A 23,077-nucleotide genomic window follows, 5' to 3' on the forward strand; every position below is an offset into this window, starting at 1 on the left:
GCCAACCTCGACACGCTGACTAAAGAAGGGTCGTACCATATCGCTATGCACTACGAACTTCCTTTGAGGGCTGCGTGTGAGTAGAGCCACATACGTACCATCCTTGATGGTGGCTTCCATGGTCTCGAGATCGTCCGTTTGCACAGGCACAATCTTGCAGTGCAATGCCGACTCAATCGAGGCCATCTGCTTCCGCGACGCCTCGTCATGCACAAAGTTGATCGAGACACCTTTCCGACCAAAGCGACCCGTGCGGCCAATGCGGTGCAAGTATGTCTCAGCGTCGGGCTCACCACGCTGCGTCAGTGGCATGTCGTAGTTGATCACGAGCGTCACCTGCTGGATATCAATACCACGCGCAATCACATTGGTCGCAATCAGCACCTTGCACTTGCCCGAACGGAATTCGTCAATCGTACGATCACGGTCCGCGGTATCCAGCTTGCCATGCAGCGAGTCGACACGGTGACCCTCGGCAGTCATGCGCTTCGCAATGCGATCCGCCGTCTCGCGCTTCGCACAGAAAATAATACTCTGGCCGATCGTCAGCAGGTTGTACAGCTCCACAAGCACATCGTACTTGTGCTCCTCCGATTGGCAGTCCATGTAAAACTGCTTGATACTCTCGACACTCAGCTCTTCCTGCTTCAGTCGGATCTCATTGGCGTTCGGCGCAAACTTCGTCGCGAACGTACGCACATGGTCAGGGAACGTCGCAGAGAACAGCACAAGCTGACAGGTTTTCGGAATGGTATTCTTTACACGAATACTCTGCTCGCCCAGACCCTGCTGGTCCAGCATGTTGTCGGCCTCGTCCAGCACAAACACTTTCACAGCCGACGGGTCGAGCGCGCGTGTTTTGATCAGGTCAAACGTCTTGCCTGGCGTGCCGACGACAAGGTGTGCATGCACTTTCTCTCCACGCTTCAGGGCATCAGGAATCGCGTACGCCGTCTTCACCGGCGTGAATTTGCCCATGGCCTGCGCCACATCCATGATCTGACGCGCAAGCTCACGCGACGGCGCCAGCGCAATCGCCTGCGGCTTATCAATACTAAAGTCGATGCGCGAGAGCATCGTCAGCACAAACGCCGCTGTCTTGCCTGTGCCGGACTGCGACTGGCCGATCATATTGCGCGGGGGGTTCTGCAGAAGCAGGGGGAGCGCACGCTCCTGGATTTTGGAGGGCTTTGTAAACTTCATAGCATAAATGCCTTTGAGCAGGTCGGCGTGCAGACCAAGGTCATCAAACGACTTGACCGAGTACAGTGGTGAGTTGGGATCCGCCTGCTGATCGGCCAGCGTCACCTGCACGTCGTACTTGGACTCCAGCAGGTTGGTCTCGGACCCCTTCTCGGCCTGCGTGTTGGGCGTAGGCTCATCATCGTCCGCCCAGTCAGAGTGGCGCGAGACATCCGCGAGAATATCGCCGAGGCGCTCAGAGAGAGACTCGACTGTCGGTAAGCGCCGTGTAGCTAGGACCTACCTTTCGGGTCTGTCATGGTTCAGCGCGTACCTTCTACGACGACGACGACATCTCCACATTTCGTCAGCGGCACGTGGCACAGCGAGACGCGCACGCCGTCTTGCATGGGTGGGCGCCCCGCGTGTCGTGGAAACGACGCGCGACGATGGACTACGACACGTTCCTCACGACGCGTCTCCTCCATGACAAGCAGGCGGTACGTACGACCCGGCTCCCTCACACATAGGTCACCTACCGTCTATTGAGCCGCGCGACGCAAACCCATGTCGACCAAGCAAAAGCGTACGTGGCCATCGACGACTGACACTCGCAGAGCCCTGCAGACGTTTTACGAGCAATCGCGTGATCAAGTCACCGCTGTGTACTTGGTCCATGGCCATACGAACGAGAAGGACATGTCATATACCCTAGTTTCTGAAGACGCACTGCCTGGTACGTCTACGCCAGCAAGACTAACAGCAGCGACGCGTGACGCCCTGACGTCGCCGACATGGTTCGTGTATGCATTGCAGCCAGGCGCCCACGCCGCAGTCGATGCGCCCTACCTCGCCAGCATCCAGCAAGGCCTAGCACGCGATCCAGCGTACGCGGCGCAGCGTGCGAACGGTCTCGCGGCCTTTGGCGCTGTGACAAATACATGGAGCAGCCGTGGCACAGCCGCACCGCCTCAGCCCATGTCGGCCGCGACCGGCCCCGCCCCTGCCAGCACCGGTGCAGGTAAGAAACGACGCAAAGTCATCAAGCAAGTGCGTATCAAGAACGAGCGAGGCTACATGGTCACCAAGGACGTGGAGACCTACGAATCAGGCTCCGACGAGGACACGCCGTCCGTGAAACCCGCTGCAGCACCGACCACAGCATCGACGCCGGCCGCGGCGGCGCCGGCCAAGCCCAAACGCAAGGGCACGGCGGCCAAGCAGCAGAATCTCATGAGCTTCTTCACGAAAAAGTCGTAGCAAGATACACACTATAGGAACAAGGGAGGTGTAATGGACTGTTCGTACGCGTCCGCCAGGCCAGCAGAGGCGTCTTTCGGCGGAGACGGAGGACGCGAGAACGTCATAGGACGTGTAGGCGAGCTGCTGGGCGGCGACGAGCCGCTTGTCAGGCCCGGTACAGCCTCCTCCAGAGGTGTCTCGCGCTCTTGTCCTGCCACAGGGGCGACGTCGGCCGCGGTGGACCGCTTGGACGACGGCCGCATTTTGTGAACCAGCGACGCGAGAGGACGTTCGTCGTGCCATGCCAATGGCTCCAGGAGGAATTGCTCCAGCAGGCATGCATCGCGTGCCAAGTCGCCAGGCGTAGCGTCCGATGGGATGGTCCAAGGGGCTGCCTCGTCCATCTGGAGAGACGGCTGAATGCCGACCAACCGAGCCAGGAGACGGACCAGCGGCGCACAATGGGCTGGCATGGAGCTCGCTGCGGTCGGCGGGGGCAGCGGATGCGGCACAAACTGGGCGGCAAGAGACGGCGGCGGCGCAAACGGATCCATCTCGCCCAACGCCAAACGTGCATCGCTCGCTGTATCCAGGGCGGTTTTGAGCCATGTGACGAGGCTCAGCTGGTGTGCGTCCGCCAGCAAGCCTACGACCACGCCAATTTGCTGCTCGTGCGTCAAGTCGGACTGGACATACAGCTCGGCAGGGGCCGTCGAAGCACGTGGGCGACGATTTTCATCGTAGGCATGGCGGGCTGCCTCGTCCAAACGACGGAAGCCACGCTGGAAGAGCCGATGAAGCTTGCTCAGGTCGCGTGCCGCGGTCGGATGGATCGCGCTCATCTGGCTGGTATCGCGCAGGGCATGCGCCCACGTATGCCGCAGCTTGGCCGTGTAAAACAGTGCAGGCCGAGCCGCTTTGATCGCCAAGCGATGCACCACCGACGCGAGCTTCGGCAGCATCGTCGGCGCATGCAGCGAGTCCTGCCAGCGAGCAAGGTACTGCGTACACGCATGCGCCAGCGCGGAGGTGGCCATCGCACGTTGGAACGAGGCAAATTGGAAGTCTCGCTCGGCCTTGGCCGACGATCCGTGCCGTTTTTGGACCAACACATAGTCGCTCTGCGACGCATACCGCTCGAGGCGGCGTGTGAACGTGTAGCTGAAATCCACGACGCTTTCCAAGCACATGAAACTTTGGGCCGAGTACGCATGCATCACATGCAGCGCCGTCTCCAGATAGTCGCCATCGTAGTACAGTGTGTGCTGCAGCGAGTCGGCCACGTCGCGTTCCTGTGCCGTGCCATGCGATAGCGCGTCCAGCAACCGGCAGAGCGTCGTCCACAAACGCACACTCGCGACAAACTCGAGCCACTGCCGCGCCTCCAAGGCCATCGCCGCACGCGCACGCGCAAGGCGGAAGATCCATGGCTCGGTCCACAAGCCCAGGCAGACGAGGGGGAACGAACGTGCGAGGGCATACTCCAGGAAGAAGGTGGTCAGCTGAATCGCTTTGCATCGCGCCGTGTCGAGGTCGCCCACTCGCTCGCGCTCCGCATGGATATCGCGGAAGTACGTAGGCAGCAGCACATCAAAGAGGCCGTCCTTTACGAACCGATCAGCCCACGTCTGAAGGATCGTGTGCGCCGCCGAAGTCCATGCATTGGCGCGCCGCGGCGCGCCGCGTTCCGTCGCAGGCCGTCGTCGCGAGATCCGGCGACGTGTTTTCTCCGCAATGCGCTCCTCCAACTGCTCCACAGGCGTCGTGAGCGACTCGGGCATGCGAGCCACACGCAACGTGCCATCACTGGCCTTGAACTGGATCGTCGTGCCGAAGCGCGAGTGACGCGCACTCCGATACCGTTGCGCCTGGCGCTGCATGGCCGCCTCCGCCGAAAGCGACGCTGCGAGCGTGGCGCCGCCCGAGGTCGAGGCCGCCGACGTCGTGGGTGGGGCTGCCAACGCAGCCATGTCCGAGCCCACGTACAGCTGGTATAGGCAGTCGGCGACGATCGGGGCCCATTGTTCGTACTCTTTGGTATCCGCCTGGCTCGCTAGCATAAGGAGTGTATCAAGGATATGCGTCTCGCTCATCTGCTGCACAAGCCGACTCTGCATAGACGCATGCGCTATCGCCGAGGTACTGGCGATCGTCGTCAGAGCCGGATCGCGAATCGCCAGCACGTTGCGGAAAAAGTGCAGGCACATACTAAGAATGCCTGTATCACGCTCTGTACGTTCACTTCGTGACTTGGAGAGAGAGGGAAGAAAGAGGTGCTGCAGCACACATTGCAGCACAGTGCGCTCGGCGTACCGTGGCTCCTTCGCTCGTTCCTGCAAGATCGCAGATTTGTACTGCACCTGCGCCGACTTGACTTCGACCAGCTTGGCCAGCACATGCTCGTCCTCTTCACGCGCCACAATATCATTGAGTTCCGCGTACCAGTCAATGGGCCACGTCATCGCTGTCATAAGGTCGGCTGGTAGGTGGTAAGTCGCATCGCGTACGTACTGCATGCCAAGGCAATTTTGTCCGCCTTCTCCCCTTGCCCGGCGGAGTGCAGTAAAATCGGGATGAGGTCGTTGGAAAAGGTGCCCAACTCGGAAAACACCCGCGCCATGGCACGACTCGCATCGGTATCGTCTTGGCGCCATAAGCGGCGCAAATCACGAAGGCACTCTAAACAGTCGTCTCCTAGGCGGTACACAAGCTCTGTCCCTGTCGCTGTCTCCATATGCTCGTACCCACCCAAGGCTGAGCAGATCGATAGAACAGGCGCACGCAGCATCGCGACGCGCTCTTCCATATCCATGCCTGCCTGCACATCGTCGTCGTCAGGGAGCGAGTCACGATCCTCGCCAGCATCCGAATGGGAGTCGACTGACTCAGCATACTCCTCCGCCAAGTCAGACTCGTAGACATCACCCTCAGGCCAGGCGTCAGACACCATGACGGTCGGCTGCCAGCCACGAGAGAAATCGACGCGCGCCCACGCGTCGTGGCCACGCGCACCGCGCGTGACTGGTCGGCGCTCCTCCACCAATGCAGGTGTGTATGACACAATGATATCTTCGCCCCGCCAGGGCCGAGCCACTCCTCGACCCTGTCCTTGTGCCTGAAAAATAAGATCGCTCAAACGTATTAAGGGGACATCATGGAGAGAAGAATCTATCGCAAAGAATAAATAATGAATATATGAAGACCAATGACATCAAACCAACCATATTACACGTTGGACGGGAACAGGACCACGCCGTCCGTTGCGAGGGGGAGCATCGGACGCACATCCGTGTCTGGGAACATGGTCGAGAACGAGGGTTTTTGTCCATCGTCCCTCTCTTCAATGTTCCAACGTACATCCAAGTCACACGACTGCGGCGAGACAGACTCCTGCGTCGAGGTTTCCGCTTTCACATCCACGCCCTCATGCGGTGTCCCGCTCGAGTGAGAATGGTACAATTGACGGAGTTCCTTCTCCAGCATCTCGTTTCGGCTCATCTGCATATCCAAAAACTGCTGCAGCTGTCGAATGTACTCCACGCTCTTCCGCAAGATAATGCCCTTGTTCGGCTTGGCCTGCGCTGCGGCGAGCGCAGGGTTGTCTGCATTCACAGGCGCGAGTGTAGCTGCAAAGCTCGTGCACGAGCTCATGCGCAGGCACGAGCTCTTGGGAACACACTCAGCCTCTGACTCCTCTGCCTTGGGCGATGGCGACTCCGTCGGGCTGTTCGGTGTATCCGACTTGTCACCACTCTGCGTGGAGGATTGAGCAATGTACCAAGAGCCAAATTGGGATCGGTTCTGTGCCACTTTCACCGCCGTATCAGGTCCAAACGTCCAGGCAGCACTGTTGCCACCCTGTGTCGAGGTGGAAATCGCATCACGCAGCATAGCTTCAGGCAACAATGTGGCGACTGCTGTAAGAAGAAAACAGTACGTACGCTCTGTGATTTGGCTGTTGATATTGTCACGCCTTCGTCGCTCCACGGCATTGTGTGATTCGCGTCGCCGACGTCGTTTTTCCATGCTGCACTGCTCGTCATTTGTTCTGCGATGTCATATACGTACAGTCGAGCTGCATCTGCGCTGCTGGAGTTGGCCGACAGCCGCCGTGGCTCATCGTCCATGCCATGACCTTCGGAGAAGATAGAGCCATCGGTATCCAGCGCCTCTATCTCCGACATTGTTTGCGACTGCGTACGGGCAGGCACAGGACGACGTTGAACCATAGTTCGCTGCCAGTCAGCAGGAACTTCGGGTGGGGATGCGTATGCCTCTTCAGATTGAGACAACATGGACCCATGGTGGGGGTCAGAGCCCCATTGAGAGGAGATTGGTGCCGCGGGATTGGTCTGCGTTGATTCCGGCATGGAGCTCATCGGCATTTGGACATGGCACGACGTAGCCATACGTCGAATCAGGTCATTCGGTACGGGGACCGAACACGAGGACATGGCAGAGGGGGGGGAGACCGAAGTTTGGTACAACGACAAGCCCGTGGGCATAGCCGGAGGACAGGTCGGCATCGACATGGGCCTGCTCCCCCCATGGCCTGTGTCGTCCATCATCGATCGACCCGGGCCCATATGCATCGAACTTACAGAATTCATAGGTGCCTGGCCATGAGAACCATGGCTTAGATGACCCCATGTGTTATTGTTCAGGAGCAAATCCATGTCGATGTAGTTGTGCGACACGGGCATACCCATAACATCTGGCCCTACACTGTGAGCTTCAGGTGCATTGAATCCGACTCGAGTACGTTTGGCATCAAACATGCGACGGACACAGATGGGGGGACAGCCCTACGAAGGAAGCAGAGAAGAGGATGAAGAAGGAAATACGTCTCTCTGGGTCGGCTGTACGTCTCTGTCGTCTACCTGCGTGGGGTACGCCCGCATTTTGGGTGAGGCTTCTTCCCCACAGGAATGGCCCGGCTAGAACGAGCTTTGTTGGTGTGTTTTCATTGGTTCTCTGCTTGCCTTTAAAGCTGGTCGATCTGAAAAAAAAAGCGCTTATCTCCTAATGTTCATTAAACGCCCAGGGACACGCGTGATGACAAAGCAAACGCCTCTTTTGGAAAAGGTAGCCTAGTAGGTCCATATATCATTTCCACATCACGAGCGAGCGGCGGCGACCATCGTCGCCTGTCACGGACCAGCAGCCATTTTAGGGACCTTGCGCCATGGATCTCGACGCCCGCTTTCAGTTGAATACGCGCGTGCTTCGTCGCTTTGATCCATGTATGACACGTATACTGGGCATTGCTTCGTTTGCAGTTCTGTACAGCTTTGATAAAGAATGGGTGCGTAGTAGATATGAATGGATCCCTCGCTTACACTGCAGACCAAGACGGGCACAGAAGGCCCCCTCTTTCTTTATGAACGGTACGTGCATCAACTATATCTCATATATACAGGTCAGAAGAGCCGTATTATTGCATGCAGATTCTAAATCGCGACGAACCAGAAAACTTTTCCGTCGGCGTCACCCCACAGGATGACATTGAACTTAGCAATGAGTTCATTATTTATCGATCCAGCCAGAAGGGTATGTGGTACAATCACTTACAATAAGATGATGCAGGCAACGAAGATATCTGTGGCTTTTGGATTTATGAACCTTCACAACTCGAGCAGCTTGGTAAACTTATCCTCTCGTACGTATAGTTTCTCTGCTCACATTTCAGCCTCAAGGAAGGACCATATCCGCCACCACCTGCTCCTACCACGACTTCACAATCCATCGATATGGATGCCCTGTTTAGTGGTGCGCCTAAGGCTGCCGCTACGCCACCACAACAGGTCCCTGTCTTCACCGAGGAGGACAAAACGGGTGCGTCCATTCTCAATGCCCTCTTCCACGACGCGGCTCCTTCCGGAACTTGGAATCCCGCCGAAGAGGCCATTAAACCGTCTGTGCACGAACAAGAGGAACCATCGCCTTCAGCTGAGCCTGCGGCGTTAGAAAGCGAGAATGCTGAGACCACAAGCACTATCGTGTCGGAGCCTTTGGAGAAGATCTCGGAAACAACCTCTACATCGCAGCCAGTCTCCCAGGAAGAGGTGAGGCCTGCCTCTCAGGTGGAGCAATTGCCTGTAAATAAGGGTACATCGATTAGCTTGGATGACCTCTTTGCGCAAACAACTCTAAGTGCTCCCATCACAACAGACGCGCAGGAAACTACAACTGTGCCAGACGTGTCAGAGAAGCTTACAGCTCCACCTGCCCCTACAGAAGAGAAGGAAACCTCGAAGAAAAATGAAGATGTGACGTCAGCACAGATTCTGGGTCTCTTGGCACCTGAAGAAACAGCAGTGCGACTCCCTGTAACTAAGTCGATTCCCACACGAGCAGAGTTTGTGCAACGTCTTGTGGGGCTTCTTTGTGTATGTAAATGTACAGTACTAACGGGTATACAGACCGACATGGACTACGTGGATCAACTCTATGCGCGATACCGTGCTTTGCATGGCGCTTAAAAGCACCACTCCCATCACCGTAGATTGTTCATATAAATTACATGGGCGTCGGTGTTTTCTTCGTAAACGTTGGATAGGAGGAGGAGGACACTTTTGTCGTTGCATCCGTCGTAGATGAAGGGAGTTGGAGGTATTGCTCAACACGCATAAGGCGCTCGCCCATGACCATAAGAAGGGTCCGGATCTTTTCCATTTCTTCGTCAGAGCGATGAGGAAGCGTATCGGCTGGTAGACCCCCTGAAGGCTGGTGCGCTGGTATTGGTCCTGCATCCTTGGCCATAGCAGGCGAAATAGGACGTGGAGACTCGAAGGGCTCTCGCTTTGTGCTCGACAGCCCAAGTTGGTAGCTGTGGGTTAGTATGGTTAGACGTACACAAAAAGCGCATTGTGATAAAAAGCAAAGTGGCCGCGCAGGTCATTCAGGCGTGGCGGGGTATATTTATATTTACGACCAAGCATATGTCCACAATGAGCACAGACGAGGGGTGTATAAGTGCAGAGTCCATCTGACGCAGCTATAGCTTCCTGTGTTGTATGGCGCTCGTCGATGGTTACAGCATTAGTACTCTCTCGCAGCACAATCATTGATAGATCCTTGTGCGCCATCACCCAAGCAGATGAGTCGCCTACAATGTGCAGGCATTCTTTGCACTGAAACACCATCGGCGGAGGCGTTTGTGCTGATACGGACGGCGGAGAAGGTCGAGACGTGTCAAATGATGCTGGCGTCGTATCCCATACAGTATACTCAGCACGTCGTGCAGCCTCCGCGCGTGCCATAGCTACGGCCTTGGGCGGACGCCCACGCTTGCGTGGGGGCCCTGAGATCGATCGACGTAAAGTATCAGAGGGGTGGACAGTCGTAGATGAAGGTGGGATTAACATATCGTCGAACGAGGCAGAGCATATGGATCCACCATCACGACGTGCGCTAGGGCGTGTCGGGTTCATTGGCAGGTCTATACCTACCACGGACGATGGTGATCCCTGCCGATGTGTCGGCCAGTCTGGCATCCTTCTGCAGCGCCCAACGCAGTCGATCCGTGCGTACGTGCAAAGTTCACAGCGAGCCCCGATGCCCTAGGCGCGCATCCGTTCGCGTTAAAATCACGTGATGTCGAGCTATGACGCGTCGCCGACGCGTCATTATCTATGTACGACCGACATAGAAAACGTGGGGCGGCTGATGAACGAAATGACGCCTGTCACGAGGTCAACTGTAGAACCCATTAAAAAACGTGGGCAGCTACTTTTTAGAGGGGGATCGACCAGATCGACGTCTATAAGGACGCATACAATCATGTAGGCGATAGTCGTTGTAGCTAGACTACATCCTGACAGAAGTAACGAGACAGACTATAGTAAAGAAAGTACGAGCACCAACATAGATAGCCAAGGCAATCAAAGGGGTTAGGATGGAGAATGTACGCCCCATGCACAGGAAAAGGACATGGCAGTATCACTCGATTCCCAGAACGGTACACGAAGCTACTACCCTCGCATCTCTACCCTTTAGCACATGCACTTTGTGCGAGTGATCAGACCAGAAAATGGTGAGAAGGAGAGAAGTATTATAGTCACATTGATAAATCGATCATACAGGCAAGCTGAGCTACAAGAATGCAAAAATAAAAAATGTGATCGTGCACGGCCATAGGCATGTGCGAGGGGTCACATTTGCCGCGAAAATGCCAGTGCCGTAGTACGTGGAGTGGCTGCATGCACTGCGTGTGCGGTACGTGACCTGCCCCTGGCTACGCGCCTGCCGGTCTGCCTAAAAAAAGACCGCCCATATAGAAGTTGATCTGTCTCGGCCGAAACATGGTTACCTATGCGGTTGGCCAAGAAAGGGAAACGCTGCAGGTGACAGGCCAGTAGGCAGCGCGGTGTTGGCAGTGGAAGCGCAGGCGTAATATCTAGGTGTTGTTCTCGGAGCAATCACGAGCCGTGGGTCAGAAACCTGTGCTAGAGCACCGATTCGCCATTGCTCTCCTTGCTACGGCGACAGTCTGTCTAGACCTTTGACCCCCTCCCCCTCTCATCCCTTTGGACGTAGACGTCCAACGGAAGCACAATGTCGTCGAACTTGGTATGTTCATGATGGCAGTGATTTGATTGCTAACACTGGCTAGCCAGTACGAAGGGTTCCTATCCGCACCCGAAGTACGGCCACGAAAACGGACGAAAACGCCCAGGGGTACCAGCCGCACCGTACGGCAGCCTCGAAAGATGCACTGGACAAGGGAAAGATGTCTACAGTCGCTGCTACGAATACGGCCGTGTGTCCTTCGGCCACGGCCAACAACGGCATTCTCGGAACCCGCAAGCGAGCAGCGTTGGGCGACCTGACCAACGCTGCTCGCTCGCGGCAGGCCAACATGCGAAAGGGTGACGAAGGTAAGGTCGATGAGAAGAAGCCTGCGATGCGTCTTCGCCAGGCGGCGACGACGGTCACGCTGCCGCCTCGCTCAGCCTCCCAGTTGCCTGCGCGCCCAGCGGCGACGCGTCGTATGGTTCGGCCGAAGGAGCCGGAAGCCATGGTGATTGATGATGTGCCCATGCGCGAGAGTGGGAGTGATAAGGAGAATATGGACGTGCTAGATGAGGAGGCACGGGAGGTGAAGCGAGCGCGGACGACGCAGGCGGCGGCGGAGGCCGGTGTAGTGGCTGCGGCCGAAGGCACTGCCACGACACGTCCCAAGGATGAAGGTTGGGAAGATTTGGACAAGGACGATGCAGACGACCCTTTGATGGTCGCTGAGTACGCGGAAGAGATCTTTTCGTACATGCGCAAGGTCGAGATGCAGTGCATGCCGAATGGCAACTATATGAGCCTGCAGCGTGACTTGAATTGGCATCTGCGTGGCGTCTTGGCTGACTGGCTGATTGAGACGCATGCCAAGTTCCGCCTGCTGCCAGAGACGCTGTTCCTTGCGCTCAACATTGTGGATCGGTTCTTGAGTCTGCGAACCATTTCGCTGTCGAAGCTGCAGCTGGTCGGTGTGACGGCGCTGTTTATTGCGGCCAAGTATGAAGAAGTGCTGTGCCCATCGATCCAAAACTTTTTGTATGTCGCAGATGGCGGCTATACCGACGAAGAGATTCTGCGTGCGGAGCGTTACATGCTCAAGGTCCTCAACTTTGACATGAGCTACGCGTCGCCCATGAACTTTTTGCGCCGTATCTCGAAGGCGGACAATTACGATATCCAAACACGCACGGTCGCCAAGTACTTTATGGAGATCTCCCTTGTGGATCACCGATTGTTGGACCACCCTCCTTCGCTGGTCGCCGCCGCCGCCGTGTGGCTTGCACGTGAAGTGCTGGAGCGTGGCGAGTGGACGCCGACACTGGTCCACTACTCGACGTATGCTGAGCCGGAGCTGCTAGGCACAGCGGAGATCATGTTGGACTACTGCCTGCGTCCGCCGGCGCACTTGCACTTCCACAAAAAGTACAGCAGCAAAAAGTTTATGCGCGCGAGTGCGTACGTGTTGGAGTGGGCCAAGACCACTTTCCCTCACGCCGTAATTACGCAGAACGATATCGCCGTCGGCAAGTGGACCGACGAGAATGGCGAGAAGCACTCGCTGGATATGCTGCGTGTGGACTTGTACGAACGCCATGGCCATCCCCGGCCGACGGTGCTGCCTCTGGGCCCAGCCGCGGATGTGATGTCCACAGAGACGCACCTGGATTCGCTCGGTGCCTACATGCCCTCGCGGTGAGACGTGTCCCTGACGATGCCGGTCCACGCCCTTGCGGACTTGTTATTCCCCCTCCCTCCTTGCCTGGCATCGCGCCAGTGGCCTATGTTGCCCCCCCGCCCTTCCCTTCCTGACCCCTGGGCGATGATCGACGGTCGTGTTGGCCCTAGCCATGCATCGTTGCATCGCCTCGATCCTAATGTACTATTGTCTCTGGTCCATGTTCATACCTGTTGATGCTCATGGCGCTGGGTCTGTGCAGGCCACTGAGCGACGCACAGCTTGTGCGTTGGCTCCCATGCCCCCTCCTTTGCTTGTACAACCGCCCTGCGCGGTAGTTTGGACCCCGTCGATGGGTCACAGGCTACCATCCCTCTCTGTCTCCCCCCCCCCCTCCTTCCCTCCCTTCCCTGATCATGGACGCGAGCCTTGGCCAATACGTTCGTTGGATGGCCGTCTCATGCCGTAATGAATTGGCATCTACACCATTACTATCACCATCACTACCACACATAGATTCACTCTCGCCCTCGTGCGATAATATATGGAGTATATGTACAGTGGGGTGCTAGTCGGCAGGGCCAAAGAGCGCTGCTTTCATCTCGTGCTGCAACAGGGTATGTTGGGCGTCGGCCAGAAAGACCTTGGCGTGCTGCGCGGCCTGCACCAGAGGCTGTTCGGCCTCGCGCTGCGTGAGCTGACGTACAAGTGCTGGGATATCGGTATCGATGCTCCCAGGCACGCGTCGCGCAGCTTGGGCAAGAGATAAGCCGCTGGGCGCTGGCATCGTATGCTGCAGCGCCTCGGCCGTGTCGCGCAGCTGTGCGGCAATAGCATGTACCTGCTGCGTCGCTAGTGCCTGCTCAGTGCGCGACGGCGATGTCGTGAGCGAGTGTGCCCAGTACGACTGCCACAATCGCTCGTACAGTCCGCGATCGGAGGCGAGTTTCGTATAATGAATGTCGAGTGGGTAGTACCGGGAGGCATGCGCACCAAAGTCCGCTGCCTTGTCCGCTGGCATGGCATGGGGTGTGGTGCGGTGCGGCGACGAGTCCGCGTGGAACTCGGGCGGAAGGGTACGGAACGCACCGATATCGACATGGCCCGCAGACATTGTGCGCCATGGATCAATGACAATCGCCACAAACGGGTCCTGCTGCTGGTTGGTCAGCTGGGTCTGTACGTCGATGCCGGACAGCCAGCATCCATAGCCTGGGTGCGAGTGGTACCAGCCGATGGCATGCTCAGGCCGCGCCACCGCTTGGCACGTCTCCAAGTACTGGACCATGTATTCGTACGCCTCGTTCTGTGCATTCACGCGCGTCTCTGTTCCTTCCACAGGCAGTGCAAACGCATCAAGGATATGAAATGTCCGTGTCTCGGTGCATACGCGGCCTTGCATAAGCCCCATTACCTCCATATCGCCGCCTGCCCTCGCATGCAGGACCATCTTGAGCAGCGCTACCACAGAGATATTCACATGCTTGAAATAGTAGGGATCATGCTTCCATGGCGCCTCGCGGAGGAGCGCTTGGTACGTAGCTGCATCGTGGTGGTACAGCGCCTCGGTCGCCGAGTCCGTGATCCCATTGGCAATCTCGAACGACGTCCGTGCCGCCGCCGCCTCTGTCGTCATGCTGGCCGTGCGTGAACGAGCTATGTGGAGGAGGCCCCCACGCACGCGACGCTCAGCAACGTGGCTGGCACGCGCCACGCCGTCGAAAATGGGTCCATTTATGCCTTCCATGTACTTGGCGGTGGGGCTCAGCGCCGTGGCGGTCGTACTGGCCTACTGGTACGTCACCCGACCGGCGCCTGTTCCGCACATCGAGCGCGTATACCCGGAGCAAGCACGCCCTGGATGGAAGGGGCCGCTTCGTGATCCGTCCAAACCGGTGGTGGGCGCCTCCTCCATTCACTGCTATGACCCGGCCACAGGCTACGTCTTAGGCGAGGTCCCGGCGGATACCCCAGATACGATCCGCGCCAAGATCGGACGTGCAGTGCAGGCGCAGGAGGCCTGGCGCACGTCGTCGTTCGAGGCACGTAGGCACGTATTGCGTGCCATGCATGCATGGATCCAGCGTGATTTGGAGCCGATCGCGCGGATCGCCTGCCGCGACACAGGCAAAACGGTACGTATTTACCCGACTTAGACAGCAGGCTATCGACGCTGCGTTTGGCGAGCTGCTTACGACCTGCGCCAAGCTCGCATGGACGATTCAGCAGGGCGAGAAGGTGCTCCGTCCGGAGCGCCGCTCAGGCAATCTGCTGCTGGCACACAAACGATGCACCGTCTTCCACGAGCCACTGGGCGTCGTTGCAGCCTGCGTCTCGTGGAACTACCCGGTGCACAATATGCTGGGCCCCATTATTTCTGCCCTGTTTGCTGGCAATGCCATTGTGGTCAAGTGCTCTGAACAAGTCGCATGGACGTCGCATCACATGCTTACTGCCGTCCACCGTTGCCTGGATGCATGCGGTGCCCCACGCGATCTTGTTCAGGTCGTGACATGCGGTCCAGCGTCTGTGGAAGCCCTTACGCGCGATCCTCGGCTTGCTCATATCACGTTCATTGGCAGCGATGCCGTTGGGCGGAAAGTCGCCGAAGCTGCGGCGCCGCAACTGACGGCCACGACGTTGGAGTTGGGCGGTAAGGATCCAGCGGTCATTCTGCCGGATACGTCGCTGTCGTTCTTTACGTCCATGTTTATGCGTGCCTGCTTCCAGGCCATGGGCCAAAACTGTATTGGCATTGAGCGGTTTATTGTGCCACGGTCGATGGTGGACGAGCTGGTCGACGCGGTGCGTCCTCGCATCGAGAAGCTGCGGTGCGGTAGTTTTCTGGACGAGACGCGGTTTGGATGTGGGCCTGACGGCCAGGATACCGTCGACTGCGGTGCTATGATCTCTGATGCCCGCTTTGACGCGCTGGAGGCGCTCATTACCGACGCCGTGGCGCATGGTGCCAAGCTTGTGCTGGGCGGTCATCGTCTCGTGCACCCAACGTGGCCTCTGGGTCATTACTTTGCACCGACGCTGCTTACGCACGTCACGCCATCGATGCGCATTGCGCAGGAAGAGCTCTTCGCCCCTGTGTTCCTGATCATGGCCTACGACGACGTCGAAGAAGCCGTGCAGATCGCGAACGGCACCGCTTTCGGCTTGGGCTCCTCGGTGTTTGGACGGACCAAGGCGCAGTGCCATGCGGTGGCTGTGCGGCTGCAGAGCGGTATGGTGAACATCAACGAGTACGTATCCTGCCTCTCACACACAGTTTCGGCATTTCCTACTTGAACCAAGGCCTGCCGTTCGGCGGCCGAAAGGATTCCGGCTATGGCCGCTTTGCAGGGCCTGAAGGGCTGCTGGGCCTCACGGCCCCGAAAGCTGTGACAGAGGACGTGGCATTTGGTCTGGTACAGACCTCGATTCCGCCCGTGGTCGACTATCCGCTGTCGAACACACAGCGGAGCTGGACGTGTATGTATTGTCTCACTAACGTTGGCCAGTTTTGCGCTCGCTTGTGCGACTTGCGTTTGGCTCGTGGACCGATGCCCTAGGCGCGATCCCAGGTCTTCTATAGGTGTCAACAAACGGGTGATAGGCAACCTACATTGTACACGCCATACCTATGGTCGCTACGTCTGCGGTTCTGGGAACGGATCTGTGCCGTTCCACGCCGCAAGCTCCTTGGCATGGCTCATAATTTTCTCCACAGACCAGCGCCCACCAGGGCCGCCGTCTGTGTATTTGAGTCCGATGGCATCCCCGATCTCGTCACATGCCATGAGCACATCATCGATGTCTTGCTTGGTATGCGCAGCACTTACACAGAAACGAACACGTGTCGAGATTAAGGGCGTGGCGGGGTATGCGACAACGACAACAACAATCGGTGGGCGGCGGGGTGGTTCACCGGCTTTGGATGGCGGCACATTGGCGTGTTCGAGGCTAGCACAGTTCCATGCATCGTCCTCGACCTGCCAGCGTTCTGATGGTGGGAGAGCCAGCTCACGATGTAGCATAAACTCCGAGAAGAGCATCATTTTTCCTGGCTGGAAAAGCAGCAGGGGAATCACTGGGCTGTCACGGTTGCCCCAAATAATGAAGCCAAGCTTGCGCAGGCCATGGTTCAGGTACCGCGCGTTGAATGCCAAGCGCTCCAGACGATGCTGCCCCTCCACACCACGTAAGAAGGATTCAGAAAAGTGCATCCACGGCGGCAACAGAGCTCGGTCGTTGGGATCGTTGCCCAGACCCTTGATCGTAGTAATCGTCGACATGATCTGCACGAGTACCGGCGGAGCCATCGTCTCACCGTACACGTTGGAATAGTTGCTAATGCGAATGCGGTCAATCAGTTCCTTCCGTCCTGCAATGTAACCACCCACAGCACCGAACGACTTGGTAAACGTGCCCATATGCAAGTCGACCAAGTTCGGATCGATGCCAAAGTACTCACACACACCACCACCGCGTGGGCCCAGGGCACCGATCGAGTGCGCCTCGTCGATGTACAAGTAAAACTTGTACCGCTTTTTAAGATCCAGCACGCGCGGCAGGTCGACGATCGTGCCTTCCATCGAGTAAAGGCCTTCCACAAGAAGCACAATCTTTTTCCACGGGCGATGCGTACGAGGCTGTCCCTGACTAATGCACTCACGCAGCACCGCTTCCAACGCCTCCATATTCCCGTGCTTGAAGGTACGAATGCTGGCACCGCTCATGCGCACACCAGCACGAAGTGACGTGTGGTTCAGTTCGTCGGAGATAATCAGCGTGCCGGGCCCAGCAATCGCAGGGATGGTCGTGCTGTTCGTGGCGTAGCCCATGCTGATCAGCATGGCATCCTCCTGACGCAGGAACCGCGCCACGAGCTTTTCCGCCTGGACCTGCAGATCCAGCAGACCCGAGCCCAGACGGGTACCGCCACTCGATATACCGTAGAGATCCAGGCCCTCGTCGACCACGTCAGCACACTCGCCATGCGACTGCGCAAAGCCCAGGTAGTTGTACGCACTAATGTTCAACGCACGACGCTTTCGTCCCGTCAAGTAAAAGTTGCGGTTGTAGTCGTTCGACAAACGCTCGAGTGTCATGACAGTACGGCCATTCACACCCGTCACAGGGCGCTCAAAGCAGTTGTCAATACGCAGCTTGAGTCGACGCGTAAAGAAGCTGTCAAAGTCCGAATTCAGCGCGGCGTACCCGTTGCTCTCCCGCAGATGCTCAAAGTCTTTCGGGTAGAAGCGACGGCCGATGAAATCACGCACATGGCTGAATAGGATCAATACAATGTACGACCAGTACGTCGAAAGCACGGTCAAGTAGCTTGCACTCTCTTCTTCCGTGTCGGCGTTCAGTTGACTTTGGTCGTACTGCGACGTCCAGCTATATTCGTTGTCCTGACTCAGACCAAACTCAGAGTGCTGCAGCTGAGAGCTCTGGCCATTCTGCGCTGACGCAGACGGTGCCAGCTGCGTGCCCGCACTATACACCTCGGCTCGTCCCATGCCAAAGCCTCGGTTGCCTAGGGCTGGTGGGATAGACGTGCGTCCCTTGCCGGCAATCGTTCATCTTTCGTATGGGCGTATCGGCCGAAATTCAGCCTATAGGAATTCACGCTTTTTGCCCCAGCGGACTACGACGGCCGCCGGCGTGCGGCGGGCCTAGTCACGTACGTCAGCCTATGACGTAGACCACCTCCCCAACGCCGTGACCTCATGCCAAGACATCAGCCTCCAGTGGTTTCCATACTGAGATGGCACGTAGCATCAGATTCATAGCACACAAGGACGACGGCCAGGTAACAAGTAGCTTACTTGCTAAGAACGGCTACACATAGCACCGTTCTGGCAAAACACCAAAAAGGGGCATACTACAAGCGGGACTGCACCCTGTGCCGCTCACGCGAAGCAGCTTTTTAAGCCTTCGGACCACCGCGAACGGCGCCCTTGGCCTGCTGACGCGACATCTGAGCGTTGGCACCAGCGGCAGCGCGGTTGGCCTTGCGCTCAGCAGCGCGAGCCTTCTTGGTCTCCTTCGACTTGGTGAGGTGCTCCTTGCGAGCAGCCTCACGGACCTCCGGCTTCTGGTTGCGGCGGGCGTTGATCAAGTCAAGCGACGCACCCACAACGCCACGCTGGTGCTTGACCGTGCGGCGAGTGCGCTTCTTGGCGGCCTCCTCCGAGATACCCTTCTTGTGCATGCGGCGGTACAGCACCGTCCAAGCGATCTTACGCGGGTTCTTGCGCTGGTGGAACAGCGACTCCGGCTTCGAGCCGAGGAAGCGGAAGACCTACGTCTGTTAGTCACCATTCATGGTCGTGGACCGACTTGCTTCCGATAGTGAACGTCGACATTGTTCATGCATACGCAGGTAACCGACTTAGAGTAGGCATGCCGTTACGCTAGCCCATCATTCACCGTCCTGCACGATGCTTTCATCAACGTCGACCTTCGCCATGCAGAGGGCCGTCGCCTGGTTAGTGCGTACCTTGCTGTCACCGCGGACGTAGAGCTTACCCTTGCCCCTGTATCAGTTAGTCCATCTGTTCGTCATGCGCGCATTGGTCTCGCCTGTACGTTCACATGCCAGGCGAGCACAAGCGAAGGTGAAAAATACGTACGGGTAGATCTTCCTGTTCGAGAACGAGCAAATCTCGACCTTCATCTGTACGAAAATGGGGTCAAATAGGAGACCCAGATGTTAGTACCGATGTCCTCTCCTTAGCTCACATGTAACGGAGCACATAGTTCCGCCACACGTTCTCGCCCAACGTACCTTGATCTATCGATTGCCTTGAAGACGGAGGACGACGTGCGCCTAGTCGTTTCACGACGAGGCCCCTTCGTTCGTGGAATATAGTTCTACACGTGACCACACTAGGTACGCATCTGCCCAAAGAGTGGAGGTCTGATCATACTCGCCACGTGGCCATGCCGCCGCGGCCGCCGCGTCGTCGCCGTCCGCACGCGCGGCCGTCCGACGCTTGGCTGTTGTTGCCTGTGCACGAGCGCTGTAGAGTGGCGCGACCTAGCCCAACCTGTCCTTCTTCCAGACTCCTAGTGCTGGCGGGTGGGGTAGCCGACCGGCTACAACCACTACGCCGAATGTGTCGGCAGCGACCAAAGTCGCTGGCGAACAGGACATTGAAGTGACCCCAGGTGCTAATGACACTGTCTCGGCCCTGGCTTTCTCCCCCACAGCTGACGTGCTTGCTGTGGCTAGTTGGGATACATTTGTACGCATTTACCGCATAGATAAGACCAATGCACAACCTGTGCAGCCATGGCAACAGTACCAGCACGAAGGTCCTGTGCTGGATGTATGCTTCAATGCGGAAGGCAATAAGGTTATCTCTGTGGGCACAGACAAGGTGGCGCGCTGCTTCGATCTGAACACCAACCAGGCTTCGGTGGTGGCCCAACACAATGATACCATTCGTTGCGTGCGCTGGATTCGTGCGTTTGGCGGTGCGCTTGTCACTGGCAGTTGGGACAAGACCGTCAAGATCTGGAAGATTGAGCCGCAGCCGACGCTGATTACGTCGCTCGATCTCCCTGAACGTGTGTATGCTATGGATGTGATTGGCATCGTCATTATTGTGGCGATGGCGGAGCGTAAGATCATAGCTTTCCAGTGCAACGAGGCGAATGGGACAGCACAACAGGTGGTGGACCAATTTAGCCCGCTCAAGTACCAGACGCGCTCTATTGCTGCGTTGCCTGATGGCGACGGGTTTGCGCTGGGTGGTACGGAGGGCCGTGTGGCTGTACACTATTTCCATGACCCCCCGGACCCGAAGGATGGTAAGGTGAAAAAGTTTGCGTTCCGATGCCACCGCCGAGCGAATGCGGACCATCCTGATGTGCCACGGACGGAGACACAGCTGTTCCCTGTCAACGCAATCGTGTTCAACTCCCAAGGCACGTTTGCGACGGGTGGTGGTGATGGATCGATTAGTTTCTGGTGCAAAGCGAGCCGAACACGTTTGAAGAGTACGTGCCATTGTCCCTACTAACCTATTAGCGTTTGAAAACAAGGGTACGGCTATGGCACCGAAAGAGGTGTTTAAGACGAATCCCAACCGTCTGCCTGTGACGGCGATTGCCTTTAATGCTGACTCGTCGATCTTTGCGTATGCGTGTATGTATCTGCATCTACTAACATTGTCTAGTGGGATACGACTGGCACAAGGGCTACCAAGGCGCTACCAACGAAGCGCATGTATTTATTCATCCTGTGAACCCTGAAGATATCAAGAAGCGCCCTCCGAAGGCATGATGTTTGCTGTGGCATAGTCGCCGTAGTTTTCGATGACATTTGTAGCCCGATGTGGATTACCAGGCCCCGATCTGCTTGCTACCTTCTCTCCGTGCATGTGGCTTCGCTTGGCGAGCACGGTGCGGCGGCGCATCGCGCATGGGCCTGTATGTGCCGTGCGCTCGTTTCATGTATGTGCTGGCTCCCACTAATACCAGGCCTCATCCACCAGGTGGCGCACGCCCATTCCATACGATCTGCTGGAAACGCGGACCTTTTCGATCATTGCGCATATTGATCATGGCAAGTCGACGTTGGCTGATCGGCTGCTTGAGCTGACCCATACGATTCCTAGCGATGCATCGAACAAGCAGGTCCTAGATAAGCTCAAGGTCGAGCGGGAGCGCGGCATTACCGTCAAGTCGCAGGCTGTGAGCATGCTATACCAACCGCCGACGCGGTCCCAGCCCCTGCTGCTCAACTTGATCGATACGCCAGGGCATGTGGACTTTGCGTACGAAGTACGACGGAGCTTATCCGTGTGTCAGTCTGCGCTGCTCGTGGTCGATGCGACGCAGGGCATTCAAGCGCAGACCATCTCTGTGTACAAAATTGCGCAGCAATGTGGCCTGACGGTCATTCCTGTCCTTAACAAGGTCGATCTGCCTGCGTCTGATCCAGAGCTCTGCATGCTGCAGCTAGAAGAGATACTAGGGCTGGATACCACGACGCATGTGCCTTTGCAGGTCAGTGCCAAGACCGGGCAGGGTGTTGACGCGGTGCTGCAGGCACTGGTCGAGCGTACGCCGGCGGTGCCAGGCGTGGATGGCATGTCGTTAGCGCAGCGCGAGCCGTCTGGCTTGCGTGCGCTGGTGTTTGACAGCTGGTACGACAAGTACCGTGGCGTGATTGCCTTAGTGAGTATCCATGATGGGGCTGTGAAGAAAGGTATGTGCTACGCTGGCTAAAACGTAGGCGATATCATTGTGGCCTACCACAGTGGGAAGCGCTATGAGGTGCTGGATTTGGGCGTGAACAACCCTGAGCCTGTCTCGACGCCCATCCTGCGCAAGGGGCAGGTGGGGTGGCTTATTACCACGATGAAGGAGACGGCCGAAGCAAGTATTGGCGATACGTTCCATCGCGCTGGCGAGACCATTGAACCGCTGGACGGCTTCCGTCCTGCACAGCCCACCGTCTTTGCAGGTATATTCCCTACGGACAAGGCCGACTTTTTGAAACTGGAAGATGCGATTCAGCGGCTGTGCATCAACGACCGCTCGATCACGCTCCAGAAAGAGTCCATGACCGCGCTGGGCCAAGGCTACCGCCTGGGCTTTTTGGGTACGCTGCATCTGGACGTGTTTCGCCAGCGACTCGAGGACGAGTACGATCATGAGATCCTCGTTACGACGCCGACTGTGCCGTTCCGTGTCACGTACAAGGATGGGCGCCAAGTGCTTTGCTCCAACCCGGTGGATTTTCCCGACGAGGGGCAGCGCAAAACGCAGGTCGAGCGACTGGAGGAGCCTACCGTGCTGGGCTCGCTGGTGTGCCCGGAAGAGTACACGGGCGCAATGATGGAGCTGTGTGCAGAGCATCGTGGCGAGCAGCTGGACATTGATTTTACGACCTCGGGACAGTCGCAAGTCCACATGCAGTACCGATTGCCGTTAGCAGAGATCGTGACAGACGTACGTACCATGGCTCTTACCCCAGTTTTTCGACAAACTCAAGTCACGCAGTAGTGGCTTCGCTTCGTTTGACTACGAAGACTCGGACTATGTCGCATCGGATTTGGTCAAGATGTCCTTCCTTGTCGCTGGCACGCCTGTGGATGCGCTGGAACTGGTCCTCCATCGATCGAAGGCCAGCTTGGTCGGCCGCTCGTTTGTGAAGCGGCTCAAAGAGGCCATTCCGCGCCAGCAGTTTGAGATTAAGATTCAAGCATGTATCGGGAGCAAAGTGCTGGCGAGTGAGACGCTCAGTGCGTACCGCAAGGACGTCACGGCCGGCCTCTATGGCGGCCACTACGAACGGAAACTCAAGCATCTCAACAAACAAAAGGAAGGCAAGAAACGTCTCAAAGCCATGTCCCTCGGCAAAGTGCAAGTACCTCACAAAGCGTATGTATTGTTTCAACGACTAACGACTAAAAAGTTTCATGGATATTCTCGACACACGTGTCAAGTCCTAAG

General features: G+C 57.2%; 12 protein-coding genes across 12 annotated transcripts; 5 read left to right on the forward strand and 7 right to left on the reverse strand.

The window, feature by feature from the left end:
• Nucleotides 1-50: 50 nt before the first annotated feature.
• Malapachy_0352 (dead-domain-containing protein) lies at nucleotides 51-1,502 on the reverse strand (the record flags this gene model as incomplete). The annotated part of the gene is made up of 3 exons (XM_018134874.1): nucleotides 51-70; nucleotides 99-1,454; nucleotides 1,487-1,502. The coding sequence occupies 3 exons, from the start codon at nucleotides 1,500-1,502 to the stop codon at nucleotides 51-53; spliced, it is 1,392 nt and encodes a 463-aa protein (XP_017990317.1).
• Nucleotides 1,503-1,631: 129 nt separating this feature from the next.
• Malapachy_0386 (dna polymerase subunit cdc27) lies at nucleotides 1,632-2,442 on the forward strand (the record flags this gene model as incomplete). The annotated part of the gene is made up of 4 exons (XM_018134907.1): nucleotides 1,632-1,682; nucleotides 1,713-1,768; nucleotides 1,800-1,918; nucleotides 1,946-2,442. 4 exons carry the CDS (start codon nucleotides 1,632-1,634, stop codon nucleotides 2,440-2,442), a joined length of 723 nt encoding a protein of 240 aa, XP_017990288.1.
• Nucleotides 2,443-2,453: 11 nt separating this feature from the next.
• Malapachy_0395 (hypothetical protein) lies at nucleotides 2,454-5,374 on the reverse strand (the record flags this gene model as incomplete). The annotated part of the gene is made up of 2 exons (XM_018134916.1): nucleotides 2,454-4,903; nucleotides 4,936-5,374. 2 exons carry the CDS (start codon nucleotides 5,372-5,374, stop codon nucleotides 2,454-2,456), a joined length of 2,889 nt encoding a protein of 962 aa, XP_017990299.1.
• Nucleotides 5,375-5,649: 275 nt separating this feature from the next.
• Malapachy_0407 (hlh-domain-containing protein) lies at nucleotides 5,650-6,878 on the reverse strand (the record flags this gene model as incomplete). The annotated part of the gene is made up of 3 exons (XM_018134928.1): nucleotides 5,650-6,341; nucleotides 6,366-6,472; nucleotides 6,493-6,878. The coding sequence occupies 3 exons, from the start codon at nucleotides 6,876-6,878 to the stop codon at nucleotides 5,650-5,652; spliced, it is 1,185 nt and encodes a 394-aa protein (XP_017990258.1).
• Nucleotides 6,879-7,609: 731 nt separating this feature from the next.
• Malapachy_0383 (mrna-decapping enzyme 1b) lies at nucleotides 7,610-8,906 on the forward strand (the record flags this gene model as incomplete). Its single annotated transcript, XM_018134904.1, has 6 exons — nucleotides 7,610-7,729; nucleotides 7,771-7,811; nucleotides 7,844-7,974; nucleotides 8,002-8,083; nucleotides 8,114-8,813; nucleotides 8,847-8,906. 6 exons carry the CDS (start codon nucleotides 7,610-7,612, stop codon nucleotides 8,904-8,906), a joined length of 1,134 nt encoding a protein of 377 aa, XP_017990307.1.
• Nucleotides 8,907-8,943: 37 nt separating this feature from the next.
• Nucleotides 8,944-9,686, reverse strand: Malapachy_0411 (hypothetical protein; the record flags this gene model as incomplete). The annotated part of the gene is made up of 2 exons (XM_018134932.1): nucleotides 8,944-9,253; nucleotides 9,280-9,686. 2 exons carry the CDS (start codon nucleotides 9,684-9,686, stop codon nucleotides 8,944-8,946), a joined length of 717 nt encoding a protein of 238 aa, XP_017990237.1.
• Nucleotides 9,687-10,980: 1,294 nt separating this feature from the next.
• Malapachy_0330 (g2 mitotic-specific cyclin cdc13) lies at nucleotides 10,981-12,634 on the forward strand (the record flags this gene model as incomplete). The annotated part of the gene is made up of 2 exons (XM_018134854.1): nucleotides 10,981-10,995; nucleotides 11,039-12,634. The coding sequence occupies 2 exons, from the start codon at nucleotides 10,981-10,983 to the stop codon at nucleotides 12,632-12,634; spliced, it is 1,611 nt and encodes a 536-aa protein (XP_017990233.1).
• Nucleotides 12,635-13,181: 547 nt separating this feature from the next.
• Nucleotides 13,182-14,249, reverse strand: Malapachy_0349 (cop9 signalosome complex subunit 5; the record flags this gene model as incomplete). Its single annotated transcript, XM_018134871.1, has 1 exon — nucleotides 13,182-14,249. One exon carries the CDS (start codon nucleotides 14,247-14,249, stop codon nucleotides 13,182-13,184), a length of 1,068 nt encoding a protein of 355 aa, XP_017990265.1.
• A 109-nt stretch (nucleotides 14,250-14,358) lies between these two features.
• Malapachy_0329 (meiotic sister-chromatid recombination aldehyde dehydrogenase) lies at nucleotides 14,359-16,196 on the forward strand (the record flags this gene model as incomplete). Its single annotated transcript, XM_018134853.1, has 4 exons — nucleotides 14,359-14,748; nucleotides 14,774-15,864; nucleotides 15,891-16,093; nucleotides 16,123-16,196. The coding sequence occupies 4 exons, from the start codon at nucleotides 14,359-14,361 to the stop codon at nucleotides 16,194-16,196; spliced, it is 1,758 nt and encodes a 585-aa protein (XP_017990313.1).
• Nucleotides 16,197-16,251: 55 nt separating this feature from the next.
• Nucleotides 16,252-18,126, reverse strand: Malapachy_0353 (serine palmitoyltransferase; the record flags this gene model as incomplete). The annotated part of the gene is made up of 1 exon (XM_018134875.1): nucleotides 16,252-18,126. One exon carries the CDS (start codon nucleotides 18,124-18,126, stop codon nucleotides 16,252-16,254), a length of 1,875 nt encoding a protein of 624 aa, XP_017990316.1.
• Nucleotides 18,127-18,536: 410 nt separating this feature from the next.
• Malapachy_0355 (60s ribosomal protein l24) lies at nucleotides 18,537-19,286 on the reverse strand (the record flags this gene model as incomplete). The annotated part of the gene is made up of 3 exons (XM_018134877.1): nucleotides 18,537-18,911; nucleotides 19,110-19,146; nucleotides 19,243-19,286. 3 exons carry the CDS (start codon nucleotides 19,284-19,286, stop codon nucleotides 18,537-18,539), a joined length of 456 nt encoding a protein of 151 aa, XP_017990321.1.
• A 1,752-nt stretch (nucleotides 19,287-21,038) lies between these two features.
• On the forward strand, nucleotides 21,039-23,076 carry Malapachy_0340 (gtp-binding protein lepa; the record flags this gene model as incomplete). The annotated part of the gene is made up of 5 exons (XM_018134864.1): nucleotides 21,039-21,046; nucleotides 21,112-21,827; nucleotides 21,855-22,573; nucleotides 22,617-23,005; nucleotides 23,040-23,076. 5 exons carry the CDS (start codon nucleotides 21,039-21,041, stop codon nucleotides 23,074-23,076), a joined length of 1,869 nt encoding a protein of 622 aa, XP_017990294.1.
• Nucleotide 23,077: the final 1 nt, after the last annotated feature.

This window comes from Malassezia pachydermatis, assembly GCF_001278385.1.
Source record: "Malassezia pachydermatis strain CBS 1879 chromosome Unknown scaffold10, whole genome shotgun sequence".
NCBI lineage: Eukaryota > Fungi > Basidiomycota > Malasseziomycetes > Malasseziales > Malasseziaceae > Malassezia > Malassezia pachydermatis.